Below are 11,042 nucleotides of genomic sequence, written 5' to 3'. Positions count from 1 at the left end.
AATGATTGAGTCGTTTGAGGGCCAACTTGCAAGATCCTTGCTACTAGCGTCTTTGAGCCAAAACTGTATACATCCTTGTTATGTTACGTACGTTTTCATGCGTCAGAAAGCCAAAACGAATTGACTTCCAACGATTTTGTTCAACAAGTTTTGTTTTTCAAATAACTCTCGCTTTTCAAACAAAATAAATAAATAAATTAAAATATCCAAAAAAACAGAGAAAGGAAAGAATAAAACGCAGGAGAACTATGAATTCCTTTTGCGACGGTTCGCCGCTGGATTTATTGAAAAAAAATCCCTACCACCACGAGTGTGATCATACTAGTCAAGAACTTTTATCATTTCTGTCGAATATGCAGAAGTTAGTGACGGGAGAAGTGTCAGTGTGTTGCTTGTACAGAAGGTTCGACAGGCGAAAACAAATGATCATCAGTTGAGTCCAAATCAACATTATCAGGCTAACATCCTAAAAGAAAATGTGAAAGATTTCCGGAATTTAATACTGTTACACCTGAACTTGAACATCGGGCGCTTTTAGATTTCTCAGCCCTCGGACACGTTAAGTTTGATAATTTGGACTGTACATGTATTTGATTCTTCAGACAAATGAATTTTTGAATTATCTCACTAAATGCTCCCATCAACGACTAACTTTATTTCATTTTCGGTCACATAAGTCCGGGTACTTGGAAATCTATTGATTCCGACAAACAGACCTTCGCGTACACAGTGAGTGGACCTTGGGTGTAAAACACTGGTCTTTTAATTGCTGAATAGAAGAGCGTCTTTAGGTGACAACAGGGAAAATGCTTTTACATCAGCCGTGTCTGCAAAGTCGCAGAAGTCTTTCAGTGAAAAGAACGGCGAAAATGACGCCAGAAAGTCCACCAAGCATCAAGAAAGACGTATCGTAGCTACCAGTGGCATCGTAAGCAATACCTGCAGTTAAACAATGCCAGTAACAGCTGCTGTCAAATACATATACATGCTCGGCCTAATGGCGCTGACCCAAGTGGGTCGAAATGAGGTTAGATTTAGTGGTCAGTGTTGAGCTTGTACTGATGATGGGCTACTTGCTTGGGTTTTTTGAGGGATAATGTATTCAGGGGATCGGGCAAAAACGGGGAGGACCTCCAAGGTACTAGGTTCAGTGAGGCGATTTAATGGGATAGCATATAAATGATAAAGTATCCCGATAACATGTGGATTAAACCTTAACATTTGATTTTAATTCCTTTCAATTGCATTGTGCAATCGAGTGAATTATGGTTTGAAAAGTTAGGATCCCGCTAAGGCAATACTAAAAATAGTTTGATTGAAAAACGTGGTCTTGAAATATTTACAGTATGAATATGAATTTGCCTATAGTCCCACACAACCAAACACATAGACTATATCATACCCGCAAAACACTGCCCGTAACTGATCTGTAGGGAAGCCAACTCGATACTCGGTAAGAAACAGGGATAGCCGATAAAATGTCTAAATAAAACTGGTATACAACTTTCGTACTAGATCCACGTAGAATCACATGTGAACGAAAATACACCATTTAGACTTACCTGCAAAACCTCCACCGGCCAATTCCCCCACACCAAAAAAGAGATTTAGTGTCCCCCAGCCTTGGACGCTGAGATCTTCACTCAGGACCTCTTGAGCCACCAGGAGAAATAAGACAGCCATCGTTGGAATACAGAGTCCGTTCACTAAAGCCAAACACAAAAGTCCTGGGTAGTTTCCTGAGACTAACGGGTCAAGTACAAACGCAAATAAACTGATGAAAGCAAGGAAGATGTCCAGCTGAACTGCTGTGATACACCTGAGATGCATTACAACTGCTTGTATTACCCGTCCAAGTACTGTTCCCAATCCACCTGCGGACGAGAGAAATGCTGCCCGGTGCCTGTCAATACCTCTCGCTACTCCGTGGGGAACGAGGTAGATCATCCAAGCACTGTAAGTGACGCCAATCAGAGAGCTAACAAAGGCATGAATGACAAACTTGGGTTCGTACCATAGGACGTCCAAAGCCAGGAGCTGACAGATGCCCTTAAAAACGACTTTCCAGTATTTCCAGAGTTTGTTTCCGTCATTATTAGGACTCGCGCTTTCACGTAAACTTCCGTCTTCTGATGCTAGTGCCGCGTACGACGACGGGGCTGGCTTGATGAAGGCACCAAACACGCACACTTGAGCGTTCACAGCAGAAAATAACAACAATGTTCCACGCCAACCGTATACTTCGACGCAGAATTCCGTTAGAGGTGGGTAAACCATTATTCCAAAACCAGATCCCAACCCGATTAGGCTGATAGCAAACGCCGATTTGCTCGGGAAATACGGAAGTACGGCAATGATCATAGGGCCGTAGCTAACGGCAACACCAACCCCTGTTAAAGAAAATAAACAGGTGCGAAGTATTTAAGAATGCTACAATAAGGAATTTATAATTATAATAAATTGCTTTTGTTATGCAAGGAGCACCGTCTTCCTTCCGTACCCTTGCAGTTTTGTTAATGAATTCTCTCCGGAGAATACACTGATAAAATTCTAGCAGTCCCTGACCTAGGGGTGTGGAGGTTTGCAGGTGTGTGAAGCCCCTGAATGTACTTTCAAATTGCCTTGGAATAAGGGAAAGTGTCATAGATTGCAATTATTCGCCTTAAGAAAGGAAATATTAGTGGCGATAGAGACCAGGGAAGTTTTTCTCTTGTCCAAAGTTCATCCACAGAATGGCACTACTATCCGGAACAGGTCGGTTCTGAAGTATTGACGGAATTGAAGGAAATAATACTCAGTGAATATTTCTGAGACTCACTTTTTATGCATCTTTATACCCTTATTCGGTGTATGAAAACCTTTAAAATCCTTGAAAAAAACTAATAACCTTTTAGAAATAAGTGTATATATAGAAAATCTTCAGACATGAAAATGGTCCAAGCTTTTCTAGAGAGGTGAGGGCGCTGTTGTTGTAATGTGAATCGGAGAAGACACAGTTCAGCTCCGTGCATGTTTAAATTTTGAACTCATAATTTCCTCTTTGAAAACTGAGAAAAAGGTTGCTTTCTACCTTACTTGCTAAATATGAAAAATCCATATTGGTCCACAAATGAATGGAATATTGAGGTTGCAGTTTTGCTCATGAATATGAAAATTGCATTAGCATAACAACCAAGGAAGCTTCAAAATTAAGACTGAAAAAGCAAAAGAAAAAGGTTGACTGAAACACAAATTTAAAGTTGATACTTGTGTTAATGGCTAGCAGTTGCTAACGTACATTTACTTATCATTCGACCACAAATACGTCCTTGCTCTACAGGTTTCAAGCAAAGCCCGATACAAAAAATCATACACAACAGGGGAATTAATTGCGTGGTAGCCATCTTGCAGGGCAGTTCTTTTGTTCCACAGGGAAACGTCCTTTGTGTGTACCCGGTGGAACAAAAGCACTGGCCTGCAAGATGGCAGACATGCATACCCTCCCTACATGGCTTTGAAGCCCACAAACAAGCACAGAAATCCTACAACCTTACTACCTGAATGCTGATCAACTCTTGTTGGAGGATTGTTGGAACGTTTCTTGTTTGATCTTGAGCTTAACCTGCTCGAGCCACGTTCGTGTTGTTTTGGTTTCACGTCACATACTTACCCCAGATTATGACAAACACTGAAAACTGAGCGATGTTGCTTGCCAGGCAAGCTCCGACAAAGCACAGAAAAGTGGTAAAGCCTCCTCCAATTACCAACGGTTTGGAGCCAAGCTTCTTGGCAAGTCTGTTTCCAATTGGCACTGTGAAGGAAAATCCAGAAGCACACCTTCACTGGAAATAACATCACTGTGAGATGCCGGTTAATTGCAAGAACAATAAGTAATGACATATGGTAATAGTGAATAGGCAGGGGAGGGGGCATCGTTGTCCCTTTTTTGAATATCAATATCTTTCAGTCTGCCACAATTTGTTCAAATCGTTAAAATGTCATTCGCCGAAGCCTCCTCCAGACAGAAGACAACCACAGCCGTTTGTCTGTAAAGAGACCAAGGTTATGTTCATTGGACGATATCTTTCTGTTGAATAGACCCCCCTTTGCAGCTGGTACTCGGTAATGGTTCCTTCAGCATGGCAAGCCATTTTAAAAAATCGTCATCTCTGTTCATCTCTGGGCAACCTAAACTACCCTTTACCAACCATGCCAATAAAGGCGATTCACAATAGGGTGCCTTCAAGAGTTTGGAACTCGTTAATAAATCACAATTCGCGAAATCTGTCGACCCAATGCGCGTTTGGAAAGGGTCGAAAGACTTCGTGCATTGTGATTGGCCAACACGTTGCAAACTCAGGCGTGGAGGTGCACTATTGTGAATCGCCTGAATAGGCCAGAAGAGCTGCCAGGAACTGTCTAAAACCCACCAGGATTAACACTTTTGAAGTTTAATGAGCAATTTGCTAGTACAGCAGGAAATGGTGACAGCAAATGCCCCAGCAAATCAACGGAATAAACATACTTCTTTCAAACAACGAATTTGTCGAACTGACTGCCATCTGGTTCGCAAAGTCGTGATCTACATGTACCAACTATACGAAAAACCAGGAATATTAATTTAGACACGGCAGCATAGACCTATTTAAATCTAAACTCCTTCCGCTTCGCATTCTTACTACTACATTCTATTTCATTTCAGTGATCACACCCAATCGAACACGTGTCTGTGCGTGAAAGAACACATCAGGCTCAGAAAGAAATCAGTCCGTTTCTTACTCAGAACATAGCCCACTGTGTGGGCAGCAGCAAAAGCAGTACCCAGTGTTGTAACTGAACACTGTAACGATTCTTGAACGGGAAGCAACAAGACTCCGAAGCTTTTGAATGTCCCAATTTCAATCAAGCCAGTAAGGAACGCCAAGGCGGTCAGGAACCAGCCATAGCCACCATCTTGGGAGTTCACGTCCTGGCAACAAAATGAAGTGTGTAAGTTTGCAGGACAGGGGAATCATTTATTTCTTCGAGTGGTTTCGTAATTGTTACATCTATTGAATTTGTCATCTTTTATTTTCTTTCCCCGAGGCAACACGGCATATGACCGTTGGGAAGGGAAGATTAAGGAAATTTTCTGAGAGGGGGCAGGCCCCTAGGATTTTTTTTAAAGTCTGACCTTTGCAGACAGTTGGACACATAGGTAATGCATTTCACTGTATCTGATATACAAACAACACATACATGTAAATTATCCATAATACATGTATTGTATCATCGATACGGCGCGGCGTTGAATTTACATGGCAGCTTAGCTTATTCATGTGCATAGCCTGAATATTCACAGGCACACAGAACATTTCAATCCCCGTTAAATTTGTTCACCAGTCGCAAGCATCTTTGTAGTTTAGCCTAAGTCCTCGGTCTCATACACTGCATAATTTGTGCGATCTTCTTCACAACCCCAAGTGACGTCAGCATAAACTTTAAGCCTACTGACTCTTCCTCCGGTTACGCGTCTAAATCCAGTCTATACGGTCCTCACTCTCAACCTTGCCATACTATACAGCCAAAACAAGTCAAAACTGCCACAATCTTGACAGACGGAGGTCTTCATTTTTGTGTATACTTCTCCACTATTGACTCCAGGTCCCCTTCACGAATCTAAGCCTGTCTCCATGACTTGTGTTAACTACAATGTAGCGAGTCTTCAGTCGTATGCACTAACTGTAAAAACCTGAACCAAACTGTACCCAATAGAGACGAGTCAAAACTGCCGTAAGAGGTCGTTTTCGTTGTGTACTTACTTTTCTCCCCGTTGGCGACGTCATTCCTTCACTTCACAAGCCTGGATTAAAGTAATTGAAGGAAAGCGCACTTTTGTAACGACAACAACACTTAAAGGACCGTTTCAAAGGTAGTCTTTTTGATTTCCTGCGAGTATCAGCCTTCACTGCACATATGCACGGTCTGTATGTGTCTACCACATTTGATACCTCCTCATAGGGTCCGTCCGACTATACATGTACTGGTGACCGGTATTGATGCTCGGTCAACCAAATTGTCCGTGGGTCAACCATACCTAAATGTGACCTTGGGTGTTAGGATATTGGTCCTAGTATACACACGGACTTTTCGGCTGAAATGTCCATTGAAGAAAGAAGGAGGTAACAGTGGAGTGACTTGTGAATGGAATTGGTGACCCTTGCAACTGCTTGAAAATAGATGACGACGAGAAAGTAAGTGGTTTCATATGGATATTCGACGTTCACATAATTATTTTTGTGCAATGGGTGAAAGGGTCAGTCGGTACGAATGTCCAGTCCTGCCACTGAAATAAAAAATTTGGTGGGAAACTAATTTGTTACATTATTTATTCGTCATTTTGAATTGCATATATATACTAACTCGTAACGAGTTGCCAATTTGTTATGATGAATTAGTAATTCGTAATAACGGATTCAGAGTGTCTAATATCGAATTACTAATTCATTATTTCGATTTACTAATTAGCTAATTGGTTATTTCAAATTTCTAATTCGTTGTTTGGAATTACTAATTATTGTTTGCGGTTGGGTTACAAGCACTTGCGTAATTTCTAGCCAAAGCCATTGATTTTGGACAGGGCATCACGCAGGTGGGACGTGATGTCACTTTGCGGACGTCGTTCGCGTTTTTGTGCGGCCAATGGGTTGTATGAAAGCAACTTCTGTAACTTTAGTAGTAATCAGTAATAACGATTTACTAATTCATAGTAACGAATCAGTAAGCCAAAACACCAAATTAATTCGTAATAATAACGAATTAATTTTCCACTATAAACTCGAGTGTAATTTCAGGCCAAATATTGAGTGATAATAAATGGATTTGGGTGACAGTCACACTGGATTTTTTTATTGCCTCAAATCTCAGTTTCTTTCATCCCTTGATATGCGCTATGAATACAGAATTATATTACATATATGTACACATGACCAGTATCGAGACCTGGAAGTCCACGACCGAGACTATATGGCCCGAGACCTCGATACCCGTCTGAAAATAACCGTTACTCCTGATTTGCTTCCAATAATGCACTCATACTCGTAGGCACTGACTTGCGTTCGAGCAAGGTACCCGTGTTAACACAAGTACATGTACATGTATATGGATACTTCTGACTTTCCCGAGCTGAGCGCACGAGCGGCTGGAGTGCGACCCGCGGGTCAGCGAGCGGGAGCCTCGCTAGCGCTACGAACGGGGAATTTCATCCTATCTTGAACCCAACTGTAAAACGTGTCCTACTCGTGTTAACAGGAGTAACCGCACGAACACACCCAAATAAAGCAGTGCCTTGTCATTTGGGACACTGATAGTATTGCATACACCTGTACAGAGAGAAATACCTTGCCGAACCAAATCGCAGTAAACGTCGTGGGGTAGGCCTACGTTCGCTCTTTGCACTCGCAGGCTGCTGTTTTAGGCATGCAGGCGAGAGCCTTGAACTGGCAGCTCGTCATATAATTACGGAAGCCGGATAGGGCCAGGGTGAATTTTTGTGTGTGTGTGTGTGGGGGGGGTGTATAACCTTTTTTTTGACAAATTCTGTGGCGGCCGTTAGATGATTATGCGGTGGCCGCCACATGATTTGTCAAAAAAAGTATTACACCCCCCATGTAAAAAATATTCATCCCCTATGCGCAAGAAATGTATACACCCATGGGAAAAAATTATTCACCCCCATGCATAAAAAATATTTGCAAAATCATGTGGCGGCCGCCACATAATTTGTCAAAACAAGTTTTACACCCCCTACGCAAAAAAATTCACCCTGGCACTATCCGGCTTCCGTAAATAATAGACTTGAATCATGTCTGACTTACGTTGCTTTTCCTCAGCCATCCCCCTTCAGCCGCTACGCACTACACTGTCGTCGCGCTCGGCCCTGCAGCTCGCTACTTTTTAGGGTTAATGCTCGGACAGGATACACTTGAGATCCCGTCGTTATAGCCCTCTTTCCAAATCCACATTCCCTTCTACTGGCATTTAAATTGATCAGAGGGTATCCCCAAGTGCCTACAAATAAAAAACCCGCACAAAAAAGGTCAGAGTACGGTCACGGTACCCTTTTTCCAGTCAAAGGGGTCCCACCACAATCAACAAAAAATTGACACCCCCCTACGCAGTGAAACTACTCAGACAGCTGTCTAGACAGCTCAAAGACACAACAGAGAGACCGACCATTGACATAAAACAGGCCCGGGCTTGCCCAGGCACTTGTTTGTCAATAACCATTATCAGCATGTGGCTTAGATATTTACATACAATCCCCATGGGACTTGGCTGGAGGCAGGCTCTGGAAAAGAATTACTCAGCTCAGGGGAAGTCCCCATGTTAAAGGTGACTAAACTAGGCTGTTCAGCATCTACAGAGAGACAAATTAACAGGAGGTTTTTGCATTTGGCCGAATTTTTTTTCAATTACGTAATTGGAAAAAATTGGATCCCCATGGGAGCAACTCCGCTCTACGTCAGGTTAAGCGCCCTAAGCCTTTAGTGTACAACGTGTGTCATACGTCACCAGTCAGTAAGTACGACTTGACTGATTAAGCCAATCGGACCCCCTGTCGGTGTCATGTAGTTATTCATAACTGCATAGGAACGACATGATCTTGCATAATGTATATGGAATTTCCACCAAACATAGTGGTCAGAATTGTAGACTGTTTTTCATACCTGCATTGTCGGTGAAAAACGTAAAAACAAGTCCAGCAATGTGATTGGCTGCTACTACTTTTGTTAGATGAGGCCACTGGCTGTGTACAAACGGTTGGCAGATTCGTCAAGTCGGGGTTTGAACTCACCGTAATAAGTAGACACAGGAGGGCGCAAAGCAAGCAACGGCGCGCGGTCTCGTTCGATGTGTATCCAAAGCAGAAGCGAAGACGTCAGAGAGATCCCGACTTGAGTTAAGTCTAGTAGTCATACAAGAGAATCAATGAACCGGCCAGATTGATTGTGTAAAGCTGCAAGATAGCGGCAACGTGCAAAGAGCGAATGGCACATGAACCTACATCTTAGTATGGATGACCCACGGACCATGGTTGACCGCGCATCAACATATCGGTCAGTATAGTGACTGTAGCGGTTTTCGGTTGATTACTCTATAAAGCTCCCTTGATTGTCGAATTCAATTAAAGTTCAAGTTGACGAATTGTGTATAATGAGCTTGAGTTCTTTAATACAGGTTCAGCCTTCACAGGAATTCAAGGCAATGATGGGATTTCACAAGTGTTCTGGTATCCAGGGGATCATCACAGATGTCAAGGCATTCATGAATTCGCAGGTGTCGCGATGTTTCACACATTCACAGATATCACAATAGTTCATAATGGATGACGATAGTTCACTGCGGTTCACGTAAAAACTGGAATATAAATACGAAAGAAAAAATGCATAAGTACATCTCAAAGTACAATAAACATGTGGAGTGATTAGAAATGCTGCATAACTTGATCCACAAATCATCTGGTTTATAAATGGCAAGAAATAAGTTCACGATACTATAAAGCCTAAAATTATATAAGAATCTACATCCACTGTTTAAGGGGGGCAAATCCAAGATGACGTAAGGTACGGTGCATGTGTATCATCGATGGAATATCATTAGACAAACACACTGTAAAAAAAAATGGTCCTGTGGAACCGCTAATTTACCTTAAAAATACTACAGATATCACTGTTAATTCGCTCAAATTAACGTTAAAACTAATTCCGTGATTCATAAAATATATAAATATTCGGTTACCTCTGTCCTTAGGTCGGGTTATGAGAAAAAACTTCAGGGTTCTTTGAGTCAAAGTTTACTAACGATGTCTGCTAAAAACGTGGTCATGAAAAAGTATAGTTCGCGCAACAGCGCCACCATGAGGCAGGAATGTACGTAGTAGGCCGCTGGCGTCACATGGCTCCCCTAATTTGATATCTCAAATTACTCTTAATTAATAATCAGCAGTTTGTCAACAGATAAAATGAAGGTAACACGAGCTTGAAAATGTCTGTAAACTTGACGAGAGGGTTAATATCCAAGTACTACGCAGAATCTATACTACTAAGAGGATAAGAAAAACGCATGCACATGAATACAGTCACTGATGAAGCATCCAAGCTGGCTTGTGATGTCGAAGTTAGATGAAACTTCATTTGTTGTTTTGCTCCACGTCGGGGACGCCTTGGTGCATAAGCCACATCAGTTTGTTGACTGGTCTCTCAATAATGGATTGACCCACCTGGAGTTTGACCTTCCTAGTCAGACCATCAAGTCCAGGATGCGTCTCTACGATGCGAGCTAATTGGCATCCTGGAAGTGAGTCATTCATCATCATAGCCGTATGTCACCTTCACCAAGGTTCCTCTGAGGACTTGTCCACTTCTTCTCTTGCAGTGTTGACAGATGCTCGGTCTTCCATCGTGACCAATACTGGTTGGCGAGGTACTGAACTCTACGCCATCTACGTCCACAATAGACGTCTTGTTGAACGAAGACTCCTTGTGGGGGAAGCACTGCTCTTTCCTTCAATGTCAGGAGTTGACTCGGTGTCAGTGGTTCTGGGATATCTGGGGCCCTTGTGTCGACGCATGTGAGGGGTCGACTGTTTACAACTGCTTCGGCCTCAGTCATGAGGGTCCTCAACAGCTCATCATCTAATTGTTGCCTACGTTGCCGACAAGGCTGAGAAGGCGTTCTTGATTGAACGAATCATCTGCTCTCAGGCTTCTACCATATGACTAGCGGTGGAAAAATTAATGTTGAACTTTACCCAGTCACAGTTGTCCTTCAGGAGCTCTTGAGAAATCTTGGGCGAATCCATCTCGGTAAGAACGTGGTCAAGTTTGTTTTTTCCACCAACGAAGTTTGTACCTCAGTCGGATCATAGCTGTCTCACCAGTCTCTTCTGCAAGTGAACTTTCGGTAGGCATTCAGAAAGAAAGTTCGATACTGATCTTTCCTTCCTTCTTTAATAGCAAAGCGGCCAAAGAAATGAACCGCGCTGTATGTAAATGGCGCGGATGGATCCAGTCTGTCCTTTG

The 11,042-nt window shown here is 42.5% G+C and overlaps 1 protein-coding gene across 7 annotated transcripts; it reads right to left on the bottom strand.

The window, feature by feature from the left end:
• Positions 1-253: 253 nt before the first annotated feature.
• Positions 254-9,864, bottom strand: LOC110989546 (monocarboxylate transporter 12-like). 7 transcript variants are annotated; one of them, XM_022254020.2, is made up of 8 exons: positions 9,760-9,864; positions 8,816-9,378; positions 7,836-8,028; positions 5,781-5,821; positions 4,759-4,948; positions 3,650-3,790; positions 1,563-2,390; positions 254-939 (listed from the first exon to the last, which is right to left on the bottom strand). In XM_022254020.2, the coding sequence occupies exons 4-8, from the start codon at positions 5,802-5,804 to the stop codon at positions 818-820; spliced, it is 1,305 nt and encodes a 434-aa protein (XP_022109712.1). In that variant the 5' UTR covers positions 5,805-5,821; positions 7,836-8,028; positions 8,816-9,378; positions 9,760-9,864; the 3' UTR covers positions 254-817. The 7 variants fall into 7 exon arrangements, with proteins under 7 accessions (XP_022109712.1, XP_086992284.1, XP_086992283.1 ...); XM_087136158.1 differs by having other exon boundaries at positions 7,359-9,378; XM_087136157.1 differs by having other exon boundaries at positions 7,836-9,378.
• Between the last annotated feature and the right edge of the window lie 1,178 nt (positions 9,865-11,042).

This window comes from Acanthaster planci, linkage group LG04 (genome assembly GCF_054643075.1).
Source record: "Acanthaster planci isolate LZ-2023a linkage group LG04, COTS_SCS, whole genome shotgun sequence".
In the NCBI taxonomy this organism is placed as follows: Eukaryota; Metazoa; Echinodermata; class Asteroidea; order Valvatida; family Acanthasteridae; genus Acanthaster; species Acanthaster planci.
This window is presented reverse-complemented; position numbering and strand designations above follow the sequence as displayed.